The sequence below is a fragment of the Betta splendens genome, chromosome 19 (genome assembly GCF_900634795.4).
Source record: "Betta splendens chromosome 19, fBetSpl5.4, whole genome shotgun sequence".
In the NCBI taxonomy this organism is placed as follows: domain Eukaryota; kingdom Metazoa; phylum Chordata; class Actinopteri; order Anabantiformes; family Osphronemidae; genus Betta; species Betta splendens.
Window position 1 is genome coordinate 14,959,031 of NC_040898.2, and position 23,921 is coordinate 14,982,951.

Sequence of the window (23,921 nt, forward strand, 5' to 3'; positions counted from 1 at the left end):
GTACAGTGTGTGAGTAAAGCTGCTGCTCAGCGCTGACAGCAGAAACAAACAGCCCCCCCACCCCCCGCGGGGTCGGACAGGCTGCCGGCGCGCGCAGGTTAGCATCACTCCTAATAAAAGCCCGTCAGGAGACAGGCCTTTTAACGGCGCTATAAATACAGACGAGCGTTAAAATAGAGCGTTTGAGGTGTGAGGCGCGTGACTGAGGCGCCGCGTGGGATCTGAATGTGTAGCAGCCACGCGCTGATGAACGGACAGATGCGTGAGCGTCTCCCCAACAGCTGGACGGCGTTAGACGCGTTCACAGGTGAACTAAAAGTTTCCATCCGTGACGAGCCGGATCCTGTCACAAACATCTGCACATGCGCAGTTACTTCAATGAACACCCAAACATTCATCCTGTTTGTGTTTAAGCAGAACCTGCTTCACAACGATTCACGTTTAGAAGTCAAACCAGCTGAGCCTCATGTTTTATGGGAGTCATTATCTCATTTATGTATGCAACACCTGGGATGGAAGCTCTGGGCCGCAGCGTTCCTCCAGGCGCTCTCCAGGTGTTCTCCAGGTGTTCTCCTGGTGTTCAGGTGTTCTCCAGGTGTTCTCCAGGTGTTCTCCAGGCGTTCTTCGTGTGTTCTTTGTGTGTTCCTTATGTTTTCTCTAGGTTTTCTTCGTGTGTTTTTCATGTGTTCTTCAGGTGTTCTTCATGTGTGCTCCAGGTGTTCTCCAGGCATCCTCCAGGTGTTTTCCAGGTGTTCTCCAGGCATTGTCCAGGTGTTCTTTAGGTGTTCTCCAGGCGTTCTCCAGGTGTTCTCCAGACATTCTCCAAGTGTTCTTCAGGCATTCTTTAGGTGTTCTTCATGTGTTTTCCAGGCGTCCTCCAGGTGTTCTCCAGGCATTCTCCAGGTCTTTTCTAGGCGTCCTCCAGTTGTTCTCCAGGCATTCTCTAGGTGTTCTTCATGTGTTCTCCAGGCGTCCTCCAGGTGTTCTCCAGGCATTCTCCAGGTCTTTTCTAGGCGTCCTCCAGTTGTTCTCCAGGCATTCTCTAGGTGTTCTTCATGTGTTCTCCAGGCGTCCTCCGGGTGTTCTCCAGGCATTCTCCAGCTCTTCTCCAGGTGTTCTCAAGGTGTTTTCCAGGCATTCTCCAGGCATTCTCCAGGTGTTTTCCAGGCGTTTTCCAGGCGTTCTCCAGGCATTCTCCAGGTGTTTTCCAGGCGTTTTCCAGGCATTCTCCAGGTGTTCAGGTGTTCTCCAGGTGCTCTCCAGGTGTTCTTCGTGTGTTCCTTATGTTTTCTCCAGGTTTTCTTTGTGTGTTTTTCATGTGTGCTCCAGGTGTTCTCCAGGCATCCTCCAGGTGTTTTCCAGGTGTTCTCCAGGCATTGTCCAGGTGTTCTCCAGGCGTTCTCCAGGCGTTCTCCAGGCATCCTCCAGGTGTTTTCCAGGTGTTCTCCAGACATTCTCCAGGTGTTCTCCAGGTGTTCTCCAGGCATTCTCCAGGTGTTTTCCAGGCGTTTTCCAGGCGTTTTCCAGGCATTCTCCAGGCGTTCAGGCGCTCTCCAGGTGTTCTCCAGGTGTTCTCCAGGTGTTCTCCAGGTGTTCAGGTGTTCTCCAGGTGTTCTCCAGGTGTTCAGGTGTTCTCCATGTGTTCTCCATGTGTTCTCCAGGCGTTCTTCGTGTGTTCTTTGTGTGTTCCTTATGTTTTCTCTAGGTTTTCTTCGTGTGTTTTTCATGTGTTCTTCAGGTGTTCTTCATGTGTGCTCCAGGTGTTCTCCAGGCATCCTCCAGGTGTTTTCCAGGTGTTCTCCAGGCATTGTCCAGGTGTTCTTTAGGTGTTCTCCAGGCGTTCTCCAGGTGTTCTCCAGACATTCTCCAAGTGTTCTTCAGGCATTCTTTAGGTGTTCTTCATGTGTTTTCCAGGCGTCCTCCAGGTGTTCTCCAGGCATTCTCCAGGTCTTTTCTAGGCGTCCTCCAGTTGTTCTCCAGGCATTCTCTAGGTGTTCTTCATGTGTTCTCCAGGCGTCCTCCAGGTGTTCTCCAGGCATTCTCCAGCTCTTCTCCAGGTGTTCTCAAGGTGTTTTCCAGGCATTCTCCAGGCATTCTCCAGGTGTTTTCCAGGCGTTCTCCAGGCATTCTCCAGGTGTTTTCCAGGCGTTTTCCAGGCGTTCTCCAGGCGTTCAGGTGTTCTCCGGGTGTTCTCCAGGTGTTCTCCAGGTGTTCTTCGTGTGTTCCTTATGTTTTCTCCAGGTTTTCTTCGTGTGTTTTTCATGTGTGCTCCAGGTGTTCTCCAGGCATCCTCCAGGTGTTTTCCAGGTGTTCTCCAGGCATTGTCCAGGTGTTCTCCAGGCGTTCTCCAGGCGTTCTCCAGGCATCCTCCAGGTGTTTTCCAGGTGTTCTCCAGACATTCTCCAGGTGTTCTCCAGGTGTTCTCCAGGCATTCTCCAGGTGTTTTCCAGGCGTTTTCCAGGCGTTTTCCAGGCATTCTCCAGGCGTTCAGGCGCTCTCCAGGTGTTCTCCAGGTGTTCTCCAGGTGTTCTCCAGGTGTTCAGGTGTTCTCCAGGTGTTCTCCAGGTGTTCAGGTGTTCTCCATGTGTTCTCCATGTGTTCTCCAGGCGTTCTTCGTGTGTTCTTTGTGTGTTCCTTATGTTTTCTCTAGGTTTTCTTCGTGTGTTTTTCATGTGTTCTTCAGGTGTTCTTCATGTGTGCTCCAGGTGTTCTCCAGGCATCCTCCAGGTGTTTTCCAGGTGTTCTCCAGGCATTGTCCAGGTGTTCTTTAGGTGTTCTCCAGGCGTTCTCCAGGTGTTCTCCAGACATTCTCCAAGTGTTCTTCAGGCATTCTTTAGGTGTTCTTCATGTGTTTTCCAGGCGTCCTCCAGATGTTCTCCAGGCATTCTCCAGGTCTTTTCTAGGCGTCCTCCAGTTGTTCTCCAGGCATTCTCTAGGTGTTCTTCATGTGTTCTCCAGGCGTCCTCCAGGTGTTCTCCAGGCATTCTCCAGCTCTTCTCCAGGTGTTCTCAAGGTGTTTTCCAGGCATTCTCCAGGCATTCTCCAGGTGTTTTCCAGGCGTTCTCCAGGCATTCTCCAGGTGTTTTCCAGGCGTTTTCCAGGCGTTCTCCAGGCGTTCAGGTGTTCTCCGGGTGTTCTCCAGGTGTTCTCCAGGTGTTCTTCGTGTGTTCCTTATGTTTTCTCCAGGTTTTCTTCGTGTGTTTTTCATGTGTGCTCCAGGTGTTCTCCAGGCATCCTCCAGGTGTTTTCCAGGTGTTCTCCAGGCATTGTCCAGGTGTTCTCCAGGTGTTCTCCAGGCGTTCTCCAGGCGTTCTCCAGGCATCCTCCAGGTGTTTTCCAGGTGTTCTCCAGGCATTGTCCAGGTGTTCTCCAGGTGTTCTCCAGGCGTTCTCCAGGCATTGTCCAGGTGTTCTCCAGGTGTTCTCCAGGCGTTCTCCAGGCTTTCTCCAGGCATCCTCCAGGTGTTCTCCAGGTGTTCTCCAGGCATTCTCCAGGTGTTTTCCAGGCGTTTTCCAGGCATTCTCCAGGCGTTCAGGCGTCTGCTGAACGGGGCTCTTGTTGTGGCGCCCGGAGGCAGCGCTCTGACGCTGCAGCAGGGACTCGAGGCCTCAGGACGCAGCCTGATCTTCTCTCAGTGCTGCAACCTTCCGGGCACCGTTGCAGCATCTGTGTGGACTCAACGTCTGTCAGATCTGTCATGCATGCGTTGTGCTCTCCACCCTCCTGCAGCGCTTTCCACTGTCCAAGCACCTTCAACATGTGTCCAACATCAACATGTTCAACGTCTCCAGAACGAGCAGCGTCTGCAGACGTCGGACCCTGAACATGCGCAAACATTACATTTATCAGTCAGAATCCACTGAAACCTCGAACGCTGTGGACTGTAAATATTGATAGTTGTAAATTAATTCCATATCTTTGGTAGTTAGATTAAAGCCGATAGTCCCACTGTCTGATTGTGGACAGATGTTTAAACAGACAATCATCACTCTGGATATTGGACTAATGTCTGCAGAGAAGAGCGAGCGAGCGAGCGAGGTGGAGGAGAGAGAGGAAATAAACCCCCATCACTTCACATTAGGGAGCAGCCGTCAGGACACGAGCACATGAGATATTTTTACCATCCAGAGCAACTTTCTGATCACAGCCACGTGCCGCCAGTGGAACCTTTTACCCCGGGTTAAAGTACCGAGTCCTCGGTGCCACCGGTCCTCGTTGGCTCGCGGCCCGCTCACCTCTCCAGCAGTTCTGTCCGTCCGCATCTTCATCTCCGTCCTTCCTCCTCCTCCTCCTTCGTCTAAAGACACTTTGAAAGCAAAAATAACTTGAGAGCAGAACAACGTGAGGCGTCAGATCCATAAATAAACCGGGCCTCTGTGCATCTGCTTCAGACGTTTCCAAGCAAGTCGCTATTAATTTCTCATGAGACAGATGCATTCATGCGTCTGCATAATGTAATCATGCAATCTGCATCTGTGACTTTATCGCATGTCTGTGCACGTATGTGATGCGTGACAGAAGCAGGTCCTGATGAGACTCTTCCCCTACGCTGTGCTGTAAAGTCCAGCCGGCGGAAGCTTTCAGGGCGTCTGGTGACGTCACAGCAGCAGCGACAGCGTCCTCCAATGGCAGATCAGCGGGTAAAGGGTTAAACATGGAGCACAAACTGTGTCCATGCTTCATAAAAAACTACTGCCAATGATGTTACGTCAGTTTATTCACATAGAGCCGACTCACAGCAACAGGAGGTTTACAGTGAAGACGATGAACTCCCTTTAATGTGTTAAACTAGAGAGCTCGCTGCCACGGCGCTGACCCGGTTAGTGGCGGCGGGTCGGGAGGAAGCTGAGGTTAACACGCGCAGGTCCTGAACGGAGCTCACGCTCACTCTCTCTCCTCATTCTGTTCCACAGGGTGCGGGTCACCGGTAACTATGTGCTCCTGTCGGACCCGCGACGCTCAGGTCACCTGAGTCTGATGGAGGCGCCGGACGCCGCGTCCACAGCGAAGCCGCAGGATGTGTGGAGTTTCATTACGCTGCTGATTTGGTCGTTCATCATGTCACAGCGAGGTCACACGCGCACGCGTGTGTGTGTGTGTGTGTGTGTGTGTGTGTGTGTGTGTGTGTGTGTGTGTGTGTGTGTATGTGTGTGTGTGTGTGTGTGTGTGTGTGTGTGTGTGTGTGTGTGCGTGTGTGTGTGTGTGTGTGTGTGTGTTTCCTAATCAAGTCGTGCAAAGACAAAGTGGCCTCAACATGTTTGTCTCCAATCAGACGGATGGAGACAAATGTTTACATGTTAGTGCAGGCTCCGCATTCATCATCTGAGCAGAGAGCAGTGCTGATCATCTCATGTTGGTTCAAACAGGAGCATAAATACAGACTTTTGTCTTTTATGAGATAAAAGAAGACGTTCTTAAAGCTTTAGGCTCCGGTTTCTTACTTTAAATGCAAATGACTGCAATAATTGCAGCTAAAGGTGATTATATGATGAACTAAATAATGCTTCCAAACAAATATATTGTAATGTATGCACAGCTCAAACGAATGTTAAGTATGTTGTGGCATATATTTCCTGCTGACGTGGAGCTGGACCGGGTGTGAACGTCCCTGTGTGGCCGATCAGATGGTTCCGTCCTCATCAAAGCTGGGCCCCGGCCTCGGCTCCGCGGCGGCGGTGCGGTTCTGCAGAGCAGCCTGTGATCTGGTGGCAGAGAGGTCAAACGCGGTGCGAGTGTCGCCTCTGCACCGAGAAATCAAGATCGGATCAAACTAATGAGGCAAAACACTAATGAGCGAACGCTCCTCCGTGCTCAGGTCTGAGTCTGTGGACGGAGCCGATCGCTCCTCAATGCTGCTGCTTTAGCGCCATCTAGTGGCTCCGTGGCGCAGGTGACGGACGACCTGTGTTACTACACAAACACTGAAAAGAAGGACACGTCAGATTATTTATTGAGGCACTTGACACAAGCCATGGAATGTTCACTTCACCTATTTCACATTCTTGCATCTGTAAACGTGACAGAGATTATACATTCTGACATTTAATGTCTGTTCACGCTCTACGACGGCTGCACGGAGACGAAACGACAGAGCTGCCGCCAGCTGTGCTTCCGTCTCACCTGGAATGAGGTAAAAAACTAGCAACGAGGCATCTACGTCTACGGGGCAGAACCAGAACACGCCTGCCGCTTGTTCACTGGACACGTGCGCAGACAGACTCTGAGCACAGACGATATGATCTACATTCTACCTTCTCCATTTGCATTTTCAGTTGTGCGGCGCTGCATCAGACACTGGTAGAGACGCCTCCGATAAGGCTGCTGCTGAGCTACAATCAAGACGCAGGCTGAGGTTGGAGCGTGAGGGCTACAGATCGGGATGTGAAAGTCCACCAGCGCCAGTGAAGCGGACCTGCGGGTTCCAGGAGGCTCCCGGCGACGGCGGGCGGCGATAAGGCGTCCGTCAGCAGGCAGGAAACCACCAGTCCCGGCTGGATGTGTCTGTTTCCGGTGGAGAGCATGAAAAGTCCTGTGTGAGACGTCCGACCTGCTTCCAGCCTGCTCACACACAGGTTCAAGGCCGCGTTAACAGGCGGCAGCCCGTTAGCTGGCGCCGTTGTGCGGCGTCAGACTCTCCCAGGGGCAGATGATCTCTTTGGCGCCGACCCCTCGGGAAGCGGCCCTGGCCTCCTCGTCCTCGTCCTCAGACTCGATGGGGTAGATGCGGCACTCGGGGGGGATGTCCACTTTAATCTGGAAGAAACTGCACAGGACAGGTTGAGGCTCTGCGCTCTGCGCCCTGCGCCCTGCGCCCGTGCACGTGCGCGGCTGCGGCTCCCACTCACTTGCCGGTCCGTCTGGGAGGAGCCTGGCCCGGCTGCTCCGGCCCCACGCGCTGGACGCGGCTGCTCGTCCCGCCGGCCGACTGGCATTTGGGCGACAGGCTGGCGAACATGGCGGAGGGCGCGCAGCTCCTCCTCAGCAGCCGGCGCAGAGACAGCGCCACGCGGGACCGGGGCGCGGGCCCGGCCGCCGGCGCCCGCGCCTCCGGGTTCCCGTCGCCGGAGGCCGAGGTGCTGTCCAGCGCCACGCTGATGGGCGACGGGCACACGGGGCTGTGGGCCAGGAAGGGCAGCGAGGGCGAGGCGTGGGCGTGGCCGGGGGCGGGGCCGGGGGCGGGGCCGGGCGGCTCGGCCACGCCCGAGTACACGGCCAGGTGCGGGACAGGCGTGGTGAAGCGGCACAGCTGTGAGGTCAAAGGTCAAGAGACGAGTGAGAGGGAGGCGAGAGAGGCCAAACACACACAGATGGTGACGAAATCAAAGAGACGACAGCGAACGACTGGACTCAAACACGATGGTTTTATTGGCTCATGGGAACAGAACAGATGACGATGGACACACACGATGTCACAATGCAAGAAAGAACTGGATTTTACATTTTTCCAACATGTTAAACACGTGACAAAATGATTCAGCGTTTCTGTTCTAGATCGATTCGTCACCAAACTGAGGTGAACTACAATAAATAGACTTGTACTAATAGAGCTGTGTGGAAGCAGCAGACGAGGAGGTCTCATGTTCCCCTGACTCCCTGAGCAGCAGGACGGGGCTCCGCGTCCTTGCTCCGCCTGCTGAGTCGGCTCATGACCTGCGTTATGTCCACGGGGGCGCTCGCTGCCGTCCGGGCCCTCTGCTCCTGCTCCTGCTGCCGGAGGATGATGGGGCTGAGACTGGGCCGTCTGTTCCTGGCGTTGTGCTCCAACTGGGCGTCACTAGGACCACAAATATGTGGATTCATTATGTGGATGGAGGAGGGAGAGAGAGGAGGGCGAGAGAGGACAAGGTGAAAATTAAGTTTTGGAGCGTGATGGATGTGGTAGTTACAGGACGGTGCAGGGCTCTAATATCACCACGTCCAATGTCACTGCTCTCCTTTGGGGCTTCTTTTCCTTTGGCCGTGATTAAACGCTGTAAAAAAGCTGCGTCTCACGTGAACTTGTGCTCCTCAGGACACGCCGCCTTCCTCAGCGTCTCCTTGAACACCGGGGACTTCAGGTAGCGTCCGTAGGAGTCCTGCAGGACACGCGCGTCAGAGCCGGGGCTGCTGGGAGTTACTGTCCGGCCGCTGTGGTGCGTTCACTGACCTTCTTCATCAGCATGTAGATGTGCGTCTGCGCCGCGTCCAGGACGTATCTGTGCGGGTGTTTCAGGCCGTTCACGGTGATTTCCATGGTCTTCCCATCGATGTTGATCCAGCGTGGGGCGCCTCTCGCCAGGAACGTCCTGGGAGCGGAGCACAAGGAGCTGTCAGTCACGCTGCTGCGAGCGGGGGAGCGCTAACGAGGGGAGGACACTACTTGTAGATCTGCTCCGCTTTCTCCCTCATGGTTGCAGCCGCTCCCCACTTCAGGTCCTCGCAGGCCTCCCAGAAAGCCAGGTTCTCGCCTGAAACACAACGTCCTCATGTTTCACCTCCCTGCTCCACTCACAATCACAATCAGAATCAGAATCCTCGGATTCGCTTCGGTACCGCTGAATTCTTTCCTCAGGAAGAGCCTGAAATCGTCTCTCCCTCGAGGGTCCGACAGCAGCTCCCCGAAGCTGAACGTCCACCTCTCCACGCGCATTTTAGTGGGCGTCTCCACACTGTCGCACACAGACAACGGTGATGAGCGGGCGACAACAGCGGCTGATTCTAGGTGCTGGTTCTGACTCACTTGGGCATGTTCAGGTTCCACGACGTCACGTCGTCGGTGAGCCAGGGGTTGCTGGGAAGACACTTGGAAAGGAAGGGGTCGTGTCCGTGGTAGATGGCGCAGTGTTTGACCAGTCTGCAAGAAAAACAGCTGTGACAGGAGGAGAGGAGGAGGTGGGAGGAGAGGAGGAGGTGGGAGGAAGGAGCAGGTGGGAGGAAGGAGGAGCTGGGAGGAGGGGGGAGGGAGGTGGGAGGTAAGAGGAGGTGGGAGGAAGGAGGGGAGGTGGGAGGAAGGAGGTGGGAGGAAGGAGCAGGGGTTGGGAGGTAAGAGAAGGTGGGAGGAAGGAGGAGGTGGGAGGTAAGAGGAGGTGGGAGGAAGGAGGAGGTGGGAGGTAAGAGAAGGTGGGAGGAAGGAGGTGGGAGGAAGGAGGTGGTGGGAGGAAGGAGGAGGGGGGGAAGGATGGATGCTATGGTGGGAGGAAGGAGGACGGGGCGGAAGGAGGATGGTGGAGAGGAAGGAGGAGGGGGCCCGGCTTACACCGAAGGAGGTGGGAGGAAGGAGGTGGGAGGAAGGAGGTGGGGGGAGGAAGGAGGAGGGGGGAAGGAGGAGGTGGGAGGAAGGAGGAGGGGGGAAGGAGGAGGAGGCGGGGAAAAGGAGACGAAGGTGGAGGTAGGAGGGTGGGAAGAAGGAGGACGGGGGGGAGGGTAGAGGTTAAGAGGAGGGGGGGAGGAAGAAGGGTGGGAGGAGGAGGAGGGGGAGGACGGAATAGGGTGGTAGTTAGGAAGGAGAGGGAGGAAGGAGGGAGGGGGTGGACGGGGTGGAGGGTCAGTGCGGGGAGGAACGTAGGAAAGAGAAGGGAGGGCGGGAAGGAGGGAGGCGGGAGCGATGGTGGAGGATGGGGGGAGGAAGGGGGAGGGAGGAAGGGAAGGTGAGGGGAAAGGACGGAGGGCCATGGAGAGGTGGTGAAGAGAAGGGTTGGGAGGAAGGAGGAAGGAGACGGGGGGGAGGAGGAGGAGTGGAGGTAAGAGGAGAGGAGGAGGTGAAGAGTGGAGAGGGGAGGTAGGTAAGGAGGTGGAGGAGGAGATGGAGGTAGAGAGGGGGAGGAAGAGGAGTGAGGGTAAGGGGGGAGAGGAGGTGAGGGAAGGAGGAGGGGCGGAGAGGGGAGGTGGGGGGAAGGAGGAGGGGGGAGGGGGAAGGAGAGGGGGAGTAGGAGGTGAGAGGTGGGAGGATGGTGGAGGAGGAGTGGTGGAGAGGGAGAGGTGGGAGGAAGGAGGAGGGGGGAAGAGAGGGGAGGAGGGGTGAGGGAGGGAAGAGGAGGACGGGTCGGGAGTAGTAGAGAGTGGAGAAGCACGGGGGAGGAAGAGGAGGTGGGAGGAAGGAGGTGGTGGGAGGAAGGAGGAGGGAGGAAGGAGGAGGTGGGAGGTAGGAGGAGGTGGGAGGAAGGAGGAGGGGGGAAGGAGGAGGTGGGAGGTAGGAGGAGGTGGGAGAGAAGGCAGGGGTGGAAGAGGACGGGCGCAGGCAAGATCTAGGTGGGGGACAGGCAAGGGGGACGTGGGATGGGAAGGTAATCGGTGGGAGTAGGAAAGGAGGACGGGGGGAAGCAGGATGAGTGGGACGGGAGGGAGGACCTGGGGTAAGGAACAGGACCAGGTGGGCGGAAGGAGAGGGCAGGAGTGAGTGGGGGGAGGAGGATGGGTGGGAGTGAAGAGGTGGGAGGGGCGAGGTTAGGGCAGGATCTGGGAAGCAGGGGGGGGAGAGGAGGAAGGAGGAGGTCGGGAGGAAGAGGAGAGGAGCAAAGGAGGTGGGCAAGGTGGTTCCAAAGTTGCGGAGGAGAGAGGGGGAAGGAGCGAGTGGGGAAGGAGGAGGCGGGGGACTTGGCGGTGTGAGTAGAGGAGGCGGGAAGGAATGGGAGGCTCCAGGAGGTGGGAAGGAGGGAGAGGAGAGGAGCCTGGAGAGGGCGTCGGTGGGAAGGAGGAAGGGGCGGAGGAGGAGGGGGAGGGCTAGGCAGAGAGGGGTAGGCAGGGGCAGAAGGAGGAGTGGGAGATGGTGGAGGAGTCGAGGAGGAGGGGGGGAGGAGGACGGGAGAAGGAGAAGGGGGGGGGTGGGAAGGAGGAGGGGACTTAGAAGGCTTGAGTGGAGGAAGAGAGGTGGGAGAGGTGGGAGGGAAGGAGGAGGGGGGAGGAGTGGGAGGTGAGAGGGGGAGAAGGAGGATGAGGGGAAGGGAAGGGGAAGGCGATGGTGGTGCGGAGTGGACGAGGAATGGTGGGAGAGGATGGTGCAGAGCGAGGAGGGGGGAGGGTACGTTGGAGGAAGAGGGGGAGGGGGATAGGAGGAGGTGGGACAGAGAAGGGGGACGGGGGGGGTAAAGGAGGATGGGGGGAAGGAGGGACTGTGGGAGGTGAAGGATGGGAGAGCGGCGAGGGGGAGGAAGGATGGTGGGTAGGGAGGAAGGAGGTGGGAGGAAGGAGGTGGTGGGAGGAAGGAGGAGGTAGTAGGAAGGAGGAGGGGGAAGGAGGAGGGGGGAGGTGTAGGAGGAGGCGGGAGGAAGGAGGGGGGGGAAGGAGGAGGTGGGAAGGAGGAGGAGGCCGAGGAACGGAGGCGGTGGAGAAAAGGACAGGGGGGGAAGGAGGAGGTGGGGGGAAGGAGGAGGGGGTGGACAGGCAGGGAGGGGGGAAGGAGGAAGGCGGGGATGGTAGTACGAGGGAGGTGGTGGAGGGAAGGAGGAGGAGGGGGGGGAAGGAGGACGGGGGTGAGGAAGGAGGAGAGGGGCGAGGGGGAGGACTGCGTGGGAGGTAGGAGGAGCTGGGAGGTAGGAGGAGGTGGGAGGAAGGAGGAGGTGGGAGGACGGAGGAGGGGGGAGAAAGGAGGAGGTGGGGGGAAGGAGGAGCCTTACGCGCCGATGGACACGGACGACTTGACTCTGGGCCTCATGATCGACTGCTGCGTGAAGATCATCTGCAGGAAGCAGAGGAGACGTTAGCGTCCTGCTGCAGCGGCTGCTCTGGAGCAAAGAGCAGGAAACACTCACAATTCTCTCAAAGAAGTCGGGAGTTGTCACCTGAGGCAGAAAACACAGAGTTACACACATACAACGATGAGTGACATCACTCTTTATTGCGTGCAGGCCGTTGGATAACAGCAGCTTATCTGGGCACAGTGTGACTCATGACGCTTAGAAGGAACGTGATGCAGGTGGAGTCCTGGGCTGTGAGCGTGTTAGTGTGGTTAACCAGACAAAAGCAGCCTGTAGGAGAGAGGAGAGGAGGAAAGGAGACGAGAGGAGGAAAGGAGGCGAGAGGAGACGGGAGGGGGAAAGGAGACGAGAGGAGGAAAGGAGGCGAGAGGAGACGAGAGGGGGGGAGGGGAGGAAAGGAGACGAGAGGAAAAAGGACATGAGAGCAGGAAAGGAGACAAGAGGAGGAAAGGAGGCTAGAGGAGGAAAGGAGGTGAGAGGAGACGAGCGGGGGAAAGGAGACCAGAGGAGACTAGAGGGCGAAAGGAGACGAAAGAAGACTAGAGGGCGAAAGGAGACGAAAGGAGACTAGAGGGGGAAAGGAGACGAAAGGAGACAAGAGGAGGAAAGGAGGCGAGAGGAGGAAAGGAGACGAGAGGAGACGAGAGGGGGAAAGGAGACGAGAGGAGGAAAGGAGACGAGAGGAGGAAAGGAGACCAGAGGAGACTAGAGGGGGAAAGGAGACGAAAGGAGACAAGAGGAGGAAAGGAGGCAAAAGGAGGAAAGGAGACGGAAGGAGACGAGAGGGGGAAAGGAGACAAGAGGAGGAAAGGAGGCTAATGGAGGAAAAGCGATGAGAGGAGGAAAGGAGATGAGAGGAGACGAGAGGAAGAAAGGAGACAAGAGGAGACAAGAGGAGGAAAGGAAGCAAGAGGAGGAAAGGAGACGAGACGAGACTTTAGTATTGACTCAGGTAAACACTCAGCACCGCTCACTGGGTCCGACCAGCACTCACCTGTTACCTCGTCGGCGCCGGGGTCCACCCGTCGGTTCAGTCCGTAGTCCATGGCGCTCACCGTCCCTGGCTGCACAGACAGTGTTTACCAGAGCGCTCGTTAATTAGAGCAGATGCTCGTTATGTGTGTTTAACTCATCTGCACTGAAACATGTGCTTGTATGTAAATGATGTCAACGTCTATGTGAGACTGAACACGATTAAAGTGTGGTCTTTTAAACGGAGCGTTCCTCCTTTTACTGGAGCAGACAGGGACACGGCTGGACCGGGTCATGACGGAACCCAGAGGTCTCAGAGCCTCCAGCACCAGGTGCGACTGCTGCTGACGCTGCTTCACCGTGTCAAATATTAATCACTCGTGCCCTTTTGCTCTGACTGGACGTGAACCAGTAATGAGGCATCATGGGTGGAGATAATGAGACGCCCTGAGAAGCAGAGACGGGCGGGACGCGCATTCTCATACCGTTATCACAACAGCTACATCCTGTGATCACTATCTGTGTGTGTGTGTGTGTGTGTGTGTGTGTGTGTGTGTGTGTGTGTGTGTGTGTGTGTGTGTGTGTGTGTGTGCATGTGTGCGTACATGCGTGTATGTGTGCGTGCGTGCGTACATGCATGTGTGTGTGTGCGTGCGTACATGATGCATGTGTGTGTGTGTGCATACATGCATGTGTGTGTGTGTGCGTGCGTACATGCATGCATGTGTGTGTGTGTGTGCGTACATGCATGTGTGTGTGTGCGTACATGCATGTGTGTAGGTGTTTGTCTGTGTGCATACATGCGTGTTTGGGTGAATTTGCGTTCATGCATGTGTGTGTGTGTGTGTGTGTGTGAGTGTGCGTACATGCATGTGTGTGCGTACATGCATGCGTGCATGCGTGTGTGTGTGCGTACACGCATGCGTGTGCGTCTCACCGGGGGCCTGTGAACCACCCAGTACGCCCTCTCCTGGCAGTCAAACACCACGCGGTCCGGTTTCTTCCTCTCCTTTGCAGCCCTGAAGTGAGACACAGGTTCAGAGCGTCGCCACGGTGACGTTAACGTGGAGCGAGTTGTGCTTGTGCGGCACCGACCTGTACTGCTCCTTGGCCTGCATCACTATGAAGTCCCACTTGTGGTTCATCCACTTGTGAAGATGGCTGTACTGCTCCTGGGGGTGGAAGCACAGCTCAGCAGACGCGCCTCCGCCTCCCCCTCCGCTCCGCCTCCCCCCTCCTCTCACCTGCTCGTGCAGCTCCAGCATGCCTTTCTTGCGTATGTTCCTCTTGGCGAGGTAGATGGCTTCATGGACAGAAGGAGAGTCAGGGCGCGTGTGCGTGAGGTGGGAGCGAGCGCGGTCACGCTTACCGTAGTCGGTGTCCTCCACGGGCCACTGCTGCGTGGGCCAGAAGTACGGCGTCTGGAGGGGGACAGAGAAGGTCAGAGTCGTCAGGCGCTGCCGCTGCGTCGGGTTCTCAGCTTCCTGTCAGTCTGACCTGGAAGCGATAGAGCGACGCGTCGGCTTTGACGATCAGCCGTTTGTGGTGCTGCAGCGGGTAGATGTAGCCGAGCGCCACCAGGGTGGAGCCCAAATGTCTGGCTTCTGATGGAACACACAGACGGAACGTTCAGGCGCTGCTCATGGAGCGTCGCTCTGAGCGCCTGCACGCGATGCACGCGCCTCACCTTGTGCGTCCACGTGGAATCTTTCTGCCAACCATGCAATTATATCTTCACCTGCAGAGGAGAAAACCTGTTACATAAGCGGCTCTGACGGCAGTAAAGAGTGTGTGTGTGTGTGTGTGTGTCCGAACAACAATACACACTGGGTGGATTCAATCTGAGCCCCTACGGAAGGAAAGAGGGAGGAGGGGTGTGTGTGTGTGTGTGTGTGTGTGTGTGTGTGTCTCATTCAGCCCTCGATGACGTAGATCTCTGGGTTCCCCTTCTCTCTCCTCCACCGCCTCCTCAGTCTCTTCCACTCGAACACTGTCCTCCTCCTCCTCCTCCGCCTCCTACCCCCCCCCAGACTCTCAGACCACAGGGGTTGTCATGGAGATAAGAATCTGCTCTCGACTCGGAGCCCAGCGCTCTGGTATCCTCCTGTGAGACCATGCATCGTGTGAGTGTGTGTCCTCGTTACCGGTGAGAGCGTGTGGGATCGTCGTGATCACCAGCCTCTGAATCTGGGACTTCACTCCCGTTTTGGGGTCCTGCATCTCCAGCAACACCTTCTCCGCCTGCAATCAAACATGACAAGGGGCGGCAAGCGGTTACCACGACAACCGGTGATGGGGTGCAGAAGTCACCATGCCAACGGCTTTAAGGCAGTGAAACTGAGTTGTGTCTAACAAGCAGGTGCGATGTTCCCTGATCGACGTAAACACTGATCCTGTGATGGAAACAGGCAAATACCGACTAATTGTTGGGACTTAGCGGCTGCTTAGTCAGCATTCATCGCTTGGGACTTGACAATGAACATCGACGCTGCATTAAAACATCTGGGTTTGTCACAGAGCCTGATCTCGTGGCTTGTGTTTGTGTGGGACGGTCCACACAGGTTTCTAACCGTATCCCACAGGTCAGGCGTGCGTGCGTGCGTGTGTGTGTGTGTGTGTGTGTGCGTGCATGCGTGTGTGTGTGTGTGTGTGTGTGTGTGTGTGTGTGTGTGTGTGTGTGTGTGTGTGTGTGTGTGTGTGTGTGTGTGTGTGCGTGCATGCGTGTGTGTGTGTGTGTGTGTGTGTGTGTGTGTGTGTGTGTGTGTGTGTGTGTGTGTGTGTGCAGAGCCAGCGTGTGCTCATGACTCCGGCCTGTTTGAAGTGGCTTCGTGCTTTGAAGTCACGGCAGAGAGGCTGTAGCTCGAGGCTGAGCCGGACTAAAGTGGGCTTTCATCGGGCGAAACGTGAAGTTCTCCTGGAAACGAGGTCCCAGCGATCGCTGGCCTCGGAGCGAGACATCCACAAAGTTGGAGCACGCCCGAGCGCAGCTCCTGAGATGAATGGATGAGCCGGGTGAGATGGTGAACGGCGCTCCCTCACATGTGCACAGGGTCTGGATTACCTGGAATGGAAGCGCTGATACTGATCCAGGCGTAATGCTTATTAATCTGAGTGACCTTATCACGGTGAAAAGGTTGCAACAAAATACTGCCCCACAGTTGTTGATAGAAAGCAGCTCGATTACAACATGTCCTGTGGGAATATGTGTGATTATTACTAACTGTTTTAGAAAAGTGGACTTTATAAGAGCTTCATCTGCATTAAAATGCAGCAAACCTCTACAGTCAAACCAAGGACTGGAGAAAATGTCTGTTATCATCAACTATAAGTGAGTGAATGATCCGTCTGTAGGTGCGTCTGCAGCGAGGCTTAAACCTCCGTCTGACGGCAAACACAGTCCTACCTTTTTGAGACAAGCCATGCGCGGGCGGAATCTCTGTCCGTGGTCCAGCAGAGTGTTTCTAATCGTCATGTCTGCTGCTCTTCACTCCCTCTCGCCAGTGAATGCGCCGTCGTCCGTGCGCCGTGTCGTGTGGGGATGCTCAATGAAAGGGACGCTCAATGAAGCGCAATGGTCGATGCCGGTGCTGCCTTCACGTGCTCATCACAATCTCCATTTCATATTGAAAATATACAGCTACAACGTCTTCTTTCGCATTGGAGTGGCCATAAGTACATTTGTTTTATGGCAATATTATTATACATATAGATGTAAATCGAATTTACACATTTACGAAATCAATCAATTTTATAACTTTGTAAACAAAATTGGAAATATTTGACCAAATAATAATGAGTATCAATAATAAACAATAATATTATGCTTTCCACAACTGTTTTTTGATTATTATTTCTTCGCGTATGTTCACAGGAAATCTAGGTTTTGACGAGTTAGTTTTTTATTTAGTCTTGCAGATTAAATTTACCGAATGAATACATTCAGACGTCCGACGGCCATTAAAGGCAGCATAAGTAAAAGCAAGAGCCGATTTAGCCAATCAAATCAGAGCGCGGTCTTTTCTAACTGCCAATCAGAACCAGCAGGGGGAGCTGTAGTATCGCTAGAGCGCGGCCCAGTTTATTCCCACATTAAACTAAATATATGGACATTTTTCAATTTAGGCCTTGTTTAATCACAACTAAAGACTAACTCCAGCTCTAGTTGTTAATATAAGAATGCGTGGCCATTGTGGATATCTGTGTAGGCTCCTAACTGTTGTTTGAGCTGCAGTTCACTCAGGTATGTAAACAAAGAGTCATATTTTAGAGTGATGTGTTTGTGGGAGGAGGGTAAATCGCAGCGGAGCGTCTTTGCGCGGACGCTGAACAGTCAGCAGATTAGCGTCAACTGCTTCCTGGGTTTAGGGAAGGGGCTTGGTCCCGTGCCCGCGCCCCGCGAACGCGCATCAAATTAGCATCGATGAAGTTTGTGCGAACATGGCGGATTTCCTGCCGACCAGGTCCGTGTTAAAAGTTTGTCTGCCCGTGTGCCTGCTCAACAGCGGCGAAGGGGAGCAGCTCCGAAAGTCCAAGGAGATCGACCGATGCCTCTCCCGCGAGAAAACGTACGTGAAGCGGCTGGTGAAGATCCTGCTTCTGGGCGCTGGCGAGAGCGGCAAGTCGACTTTCCTCAAACAAATGCGGATCATCCACGGCCAGGACTTCGACCAGCGAGCCCGCGAGGAGTTCCGAGGCACCATCTACAGCAACGTTATCAAAGGTGAGCTCGGGGGCCGCCGAGGGCCTTTAAGCGCTGAGTGGCGACAGAAAGGCGCTTAAAATGGACGTGAAAGTTTCCACATCTGGGGAGCGGACATAAACAGTCTCCATCTGCCGTCGGCACACCCAGCGAGCCGTCTTTCTGCCCCAACCCGCTCTGAACCGGCTCCCAGGCGCACGAGCGCCGCGGGTTCCTGCCTTTATCGCCCGTTCTGCCGCGGCCGCGTTTGCGAAGCCAGGGGAAAGTTCGGTTTCTCAATAACGAACGTAGGAATGGAGCTAATGGAGGCTGCGTAACGATCGACGGCGCTGCTGTTCGGCCGCAGGGAGAGCGTCTGAGCCCACGGTTCCCCCGAGCCCGGTCCGCAGTGTAGAACCCCAGCAGGTTCTACCACGACGCGTCAGATCGGTCCGAACCTTCTCCATGTGCCTCAAACGCCCCATGTGCGTTTCACGGCCAGAAACGCAGTTGATCATCACGCAACCGCAGCGTCTTTGTCATCTACTGTGATGTGTGTCTCTGTGGAGACGTGTGAAAGAACACTTCACTTTGTTCGTGTTATAATTAAACGATTATTAATTATTAGTATGAGCTAGAATAGTATTCTAAGTAGTAGAGTCATTAAATCAAATAATAGGAATATTATAACGAGAGTACTGGTTGCAGCCCTACTTTTAAATAGTTTTTCTCATAGCTGTGATAAATCACCGTCGTCAGAGTTGTGCGCTTTTTCCTAACTGGGTTTGTAGGACACTTGATCAAAGCTTCCTCCATTCACACCTGACCCGCTGGGTTTCCACATCCTGCCGCTGGGCCTCTCTGTGAGGAATCTCTCCACTTCCTCCCCAGGTATACGCGTGCTGGTGGACGCGCGGGAGAAGCTGCACATCCCGTGGGGCGACCCGGACAACCAGCGGCACGGGGACACGGTGATGGCGTTCGACACGCGCTCGGCCCAGATGGTGAACGGGCAGCTGGAGACGTTCGTGTTCCTGGGCTACCTGCCCGCCATCAAAGCGCTGTGGGAGGACTCGGGCATACAGCACGCCTACGACCGCCGCCGGGAGTTTCAGCTGGTAGGTGGACGGCGAGCGGCCGCGGCCCTGGGCTTTGTCCTGCAGGTCGGCCACTGAAAATAGAAAGTGAAAGTGGTTTTCCACATAATTCATTCCTCCGTCCCTCTGTGCCTGGATCTCCAGCTGTGATTCTGGTCTCTGGCGCTGTCTCCGTCTCCCTGTCGGCCGAATGGTCAGACATGTGATTGAATCAGCTTCCTGTTTACATCTCTCCCCTTCCTTACGTCCGGGCGTGCACGTTCCAACACACTGACATTTACCTTGTAGTCACTGGGCCATTTCTGTGCTCCTAGAAACATCCTAATTATGCTGCCTTGTTCACCCTGAGGTCATGAGTTAAACTTCATACATTGTCCAGCGTTTGAGGAAGGCCCAGTGCGCAGAGAACAGGGGCCACACTTCACGACGCTGCTTTTAATGCTGAGACAAAAGAAGAAAAATGAGTTTTCTGAGCTGTTCTCAGGCCTCTCACATTCTCAGCCCGCAGGAGACAGAACTGGGAACGAGAGTGATCAGAGCAGGAATGTTGATCTGTAGTTAAACAGCTTTGCTTACAAACAGAACCCGGCTCTGCACCTTTTCCAACAGAAAGGGTGTCGCACAATCACAAGGACATAGAGTCACACGGCCACAGACACTGAGGGCTCTAAAACCGATCTAAAAAGTCAGAAATTGCTTGTTTTGTTCACTCAGCGAAGCCAAATCCAACGGAACTGACAGAGCAGCGTGGACCACACCCTCAGAATCTGCGGCAGATATGACAGTTCTGTGAGAAATCAGACTTCACCCCTGTGAACAGTTGGTGTAGTTTGATTGTGATAATAAAATACCTGCACGTAACTTACACGTCTAAACGTTGCAACAAAAACAAGAAGATCCATATTTAAATGTAATTAAACATGGAGAAAATGCCCCAATGCAGCTTTTTTACGGCTTTGCCTGGGCTCCACCGCTGAAGCCGCCTCTTGTGTCTGATCCGAGTGGGGACTCATTTGTTCCCTTGTGTTTCCATTGTGCTCTTTAACCACACGTGGCTTCTGTCTATGTGTAATTACCATCTGAAGCACATGTAAAGGCTCAAACCACGCTTGATGTTCTTAGTGTGATCACTAATTTCCCAGATTCGTGGCCTTTAAAATCAACCATCCTTATCATTATTGCTGTAATAATAACTTTTAATTGATGATAATCGCTGAATCTAAGGCGGCTGCCATGCAATGACGAACTGACTGATTATTTGACGTTGTTTCAGTTTTGCTTTTACAGCACATCCACGATACGGCAGGCGTCGTCATGCTTTATTATAAACGGGAAGAGCCCAGTCTGATTGCTCCTCTTGTTTCGGTTCTGCTTTTGAGTTATTGGCGATTTCAAAACCAACACTCAGATTTGAGCTTCTGTTCAGGGAAGGCCAGAATTGTGGCTAATTTAAAATTAGCTTCACAGAAACCGAGCTGTGCTTTAGCACTGTGTCACTTCACTCCTCCCTTTTGTAATCTTAGCCCTGTATACACATCCCACATGCGTGCGCACACACACACACACACACACACACACACACACACACACACACACACACACACACACACACACACACACACACAGGTTTTTCAGGTCATGTTAGTTTTTTTTAAAGCTTTAAGCTTTAAAGGTGAGTGTTGTAGATCCCAGCAGGGGTTAAGTCACTCACTGGTGCAGCCCAATGTACGAGTACTAGTAGGATTTGAATGTTGTTATTCCGGCGTCAGTTTGCTTTTTAATTCATGCAAAAACATTTAAATGAACCGTCCGAACGCTTCGTCTGCTGCCGTAGAGGCACAGGGTGACAGGAGTCGTGACGAGGAAGGCCCGCCGTGCTTTTTACATCGGTTTTTGTTCCTGTTGAACACAGGACACGCAGATAAAGCAGCGCATCTCGGTCTGAGCAGCCTCGTGTCTGGGCTTGCACGGATTGCGCATGAAAGGCGTCAGAATGGCCTAGAAAAAAACGCCCCCAACACACAGATCTAGCCACACTTCAGCGTACATCAAAGACACGTGACTGCTGCACTGCTGAAGACTTTGCATCCTGCCTCCGTTCCACAGCGCAGCAGACTCTGTTGCAGGCGGCCACACGCATTTACTTTTTAAAATAGAAAAGCGGCAGCGGTGAAGGTGAAGGTGGACTTCGTGCCATCTGTACTGTCTCATGAATAAACCTGCATTAACAGAAATTCCTGTGTCCTGTTGCAGGGCGAGTCGGTGAAGTATTTCTTGGATAATCTGGATAAGCTTGGCGAGCTGGTAAGTTGTTTCTGCCTGCGCTGATTGTTCTGAGCAGACATGGACATATTATAGTGGATATTGCAGCAGGTCTAAGCATCTTAACATCAGCTCAGAAATGTGCTGACAGTTTTTATCAGAGATGCTTCTGTTACCGCAGTAGATGCTACAAGTGTCTCACCTAAATCTCACAATTAGTTGGATTTGCTCACAGACTACTGCATTTGTGTAGTGGTTCTGACTGCGTGCTGCCTCTGGGCCCATGCAGCCGTCTACATGAGTCTAAAGACGCACACACTGGGTCAACCGGCAGCTGTAAATCGCCTGTAGGTGTAAATGTGTGACAGACCGGTGACCTGTGAAGGCCTCTGCTCTTTGTCAGCTGGTGCAGGGAGTGTTTATAGATTATTATTCAATATCCGCCAGAGCAGCCACCACTGATGGGGAACACACTCAGGTCTGTGTTGGCAACACAATGTTGTAATGCATTAAGGCTCTAAATCAGTATTTCCATAGATTTGAAATTTTTACCCAGATGTGGAGTCTTTTTTTGTTTCTAGTCGGTTTTTACCCCTAAGATTCAGGATTGATTTGTTTAATCTGTGTTTGATTCAGTTACAAATTGCACCAGTAGAAATTAGTGTGTGTTTTCTTTTCCCTGTAATTATATACTTTGCTGTCATTTCCTCAAATCTCATGACTGATCTCTGTACAGACCGTGAGTGCGTTGAACCAACTGTCTGACTCAGTGTAAGAGATATGAAGAAGGATCGCGTTGTGTTTCATAGACCTCTGCTGATTTTGACCTTTCATGTCGTTACCAGAATTACATTCCCAGTCAACAGGACATCCTGCTGGCCCGTAAACCCACCAAAGGCATTCACGAGTATGACTTTGAGATCAAGAATGTTCCCTTCAAGATGGTAGACGTGGGGGGGCAGCGGTCGGAGCGAAGGCGCTGGTTCGAGTGCTTCGACTGCGTCACCTCCATCCTCTTCCTCGTCTCCTCCTCTGAATACGACCAGGTGAGAACCTGCTGCTGCCCGTCGCACTCGAATCAGTTTGACCACTTTGTAAACTACATCCCCCCTTCTCCACCAGGTGCTGATGGAGGACAGGCAAACTAATCGGCTGCGCGAATCCCTCGACATCTTTGAGACGATTGTCAACAATCGTGTCTTTATCAATGTTTCAATCATTCTCTTCCTCAACAAGACAGACCTGCTGGAGGAGAAGGTAAAGAGTGTTCCGCTCAAGGACTATTTTCCTGACTACACCGGGCCGGAGCACAGCCTGCCGGATATCCAGTCATTCATGGTGGATTGCTTCCGGGCCAAGAGGCGTGACGCCAACCAGAAGCCGCTGTACCACCACTTCACCACTGCCATCAACACGGAGAACATCAGGCTGGTGTTCCGGGACGTCAAGGACACCATCCTGCACGACAACCTCAAACAGCTCATGCTCCAATGACCCCTGTCAACCTGTGAAAGTAGAGAACCTGAATGGGGACAAACCACCTGCTCACTCCTGAAGAGGATCTGGGACAGACCAACCTCAGAAGAATCCAGTAGATGTCAGAATTCTTCTTTCGCCATTTTATGTTAGTTTTTACTCTCCTATTTGAAGAGTTGACCTTCTTGTTGTTTCAGGGTTAATGTGGGAACGAGTCAGTAGAACAGACCATCTGTATTATTATTATTATTATTATTATTATTAATAATTTTTTTTAAGTCAAGCAGGTGGTTCGGATGTTGGATAACATCTGACCACTGTTTTGTCTCAAGACGCTCCTCTGAACTGAGCTCTTCCTTACAGCATAAGACTCGCTGGAGCTCTTCAACTCACCAGGTCCCTGTGCTGGTGCCACTGTGGCTGTGGGAGCTCATAAGTTCCCAATCCAAATATATAAGAAATGAGTCATTTATCTGAGCAGCGTGTGTAAATCAAGAATTGGGTCATAAAATGTCCTTTTGTTCCTGAGCCCTTGTCTCTGATGATCTGGAGACGGCTCCGTTGTCTCTTCCTGCAGCCCTGTTTCTTTACATCGACCCGTGTCTTTCATTACTTTTTGTTTGAGAGCAGTTAATTGAGGGTTTGTTGTGGAAACTGGTTCCAGCACCGGCACCTCGTCTGTAAAATGATGCTAGAAAGCGCAAGACTGAATCCATGTCTTTCCAAGTCTTTTTGAGACTAATCACTGTTTAATTCCTGCGTTTGTGCCTTTATCTCTTTAGAATTAAAGTAAATCGTGGCTTCCATAAACGGATAAGTACAATAAAAGTTTCCATGGACGCTTGGAGGCTAAAAAGAATTGCCTTCACTGGGACGTTAAGCGTGTGAGCCAGCAAGTGAAAATGTAGTCCACCATTTCTCAGGGTTGAATCAGAACCAGTGTAAATGCTGTTGTAGTTGTTGGTGAATGAACTAGGTGGGTGTTGTTTGGTACTGTATCCTCCTGGTTTTCACCCCTGAACATTGGGCCAGAACCCCCTCCCCCCTCCGTTCATTATGTCTAATTAGGTGCCTTGTTAAGGGACAGACTTCCGCTGTTTAGCCGAATGACAAATGACTGTCATAGATTGCCTTAATTTACTGTAACTGACCCAGGCATCGCATAACATGTTTTTCCCTTTTTAAATTACGTTTTGAGTTTGTAGAAAACACAAATGATTGGAGTTTTGCCAGCAGCTGTCAGCCCAGGCACTGTGGAATCATCCCGCGCTCTCCCCCGTGTTTGCGTCTGTAGTGTAATAAAGTTCATGTGAGCTTCATGTTGCTTTCAGTCCTGGCCGTGTACATACTGTAATCTGTTGCTATGTAAATAATATCCTGGTTTATCTCCTTTAAATGTAAATGGATGTAGAAATGCCGTATTATGTCCCATCCTGAATGTTTTCAAATCACTGCTTTCCCATTGAAGATAACTGATGTAGATGTATTTTGTGTGATTTTTTTTTCGAAATTAATGCCTGTGTCTCATACCACTCTAACCCCCAATAAATACACTTTTCTAATGAGATGATGCTGTTTCTTCTTCATGTGTTTATATGGTTGTTCTTGTTATTTTCCGTATATAATTTTTTTATATATTATATATGAATATCTTAGTAAAATAACCTCCCTTCCTACGAACTAACTGAACATGGCTCTGACACAGAAGCGTTCGTGGTTGTAGTGGGACTTTTGACCCCAAATCTTTGCGTATTTTCGGGGGAT

At 53.0% G+C, this 23,921-nt stretch overlaps 3 protein-coding genes across 3 annotated transcripts; 1 reads left to right on the forward strand and 2 right to left on the reverse strand.

Moving 5' to 3' along the window:
• Positions 1 to 5,932: 5,932 nt before the first annotated feature.
• LOC129603415 (regulator of G-protein signaling 9-like) lies at positions 5,933 to 7,261 on the reverse strand (the record flags this gene model as incomplete). The annotated part of the gene is made up of 2 exons (XM_055504561.1): positions 5,933 to 6,763; positions 6,846 to 7,261. Coding segments are annotated over 2 exons (576 nt in total), but the record flags the coding sequence as incomplete, so codon positions are not given.
• Positions 7,262 to 7,342: 81 nt separating this feature from the next.
• Positions 7,343 to 16,669, reverse strand: LOC114845791 (regulator of G-protein signaling 9-like). Its single transcript, XM_029134251.3, has 17 exons — positions 16,048 to 16,669; positions 14,789 to 14,885; positions 14,332 to 14,382; positions 14,142 to 14,248; positions 14,014 to 14,065; positions 13,889 to 13,947; positions 13,740 to 13,816; positions 13,582 to 13,663; positions 12,674 to 12,736; positions 11,727 to 11,756; positions 11,592 to 11,653; positions 8,720 to 8,833; positions 8,533 to 8,648; positions 8,360 to 8,447; positions 8,147 to 8,285; positions 7,993 to 8,075; positions 7,343 to 7,774 (listed from the first exon to the last, which is right to left on the reverse strand). The coding sequence occupies exons 1-17, from the start codon at positions 16,114 to 16,116 to the stop codon at positions 7,576 to 7,578; spliced, it is 1,488 nt and encodes a 495-aa protein (XP_028990084.1). The 5' UTR covers positions 16,117 to 16,669; the 3' UTR covers positions 7,343 to 7,575.
• Positions 16,670 to 16,937: 268 nt separating this feature from the next.
• Positions 16,938 to 23,722, forward strand: LOC114845814 (guanine nucleotide-binding protein subunit alpha-13-like). Its single transcript, XM_029134308.3, has 5 exons — positions 16,938 to 17,364; positions 18,214 to 18,440; positions 20,673 to 20,723; positions 21,527 to 21,727; positions 21,804 to 23,722. The coding sequence occupies exons 1-5, from the start codon at positions 17,082 to 17,084 to the stop codon at positions 22,173 to 22,175; spliced, it is 1,134 nt and encodes a 377-aa protein (XP_028990141.1). The 5' UTR covers positions 16,938 to 17,081; the 3' UTR covers positions 22,176 to 23,722.
• Positions 23,723 to 23,921: the final 199 nt, after the last annotated feature.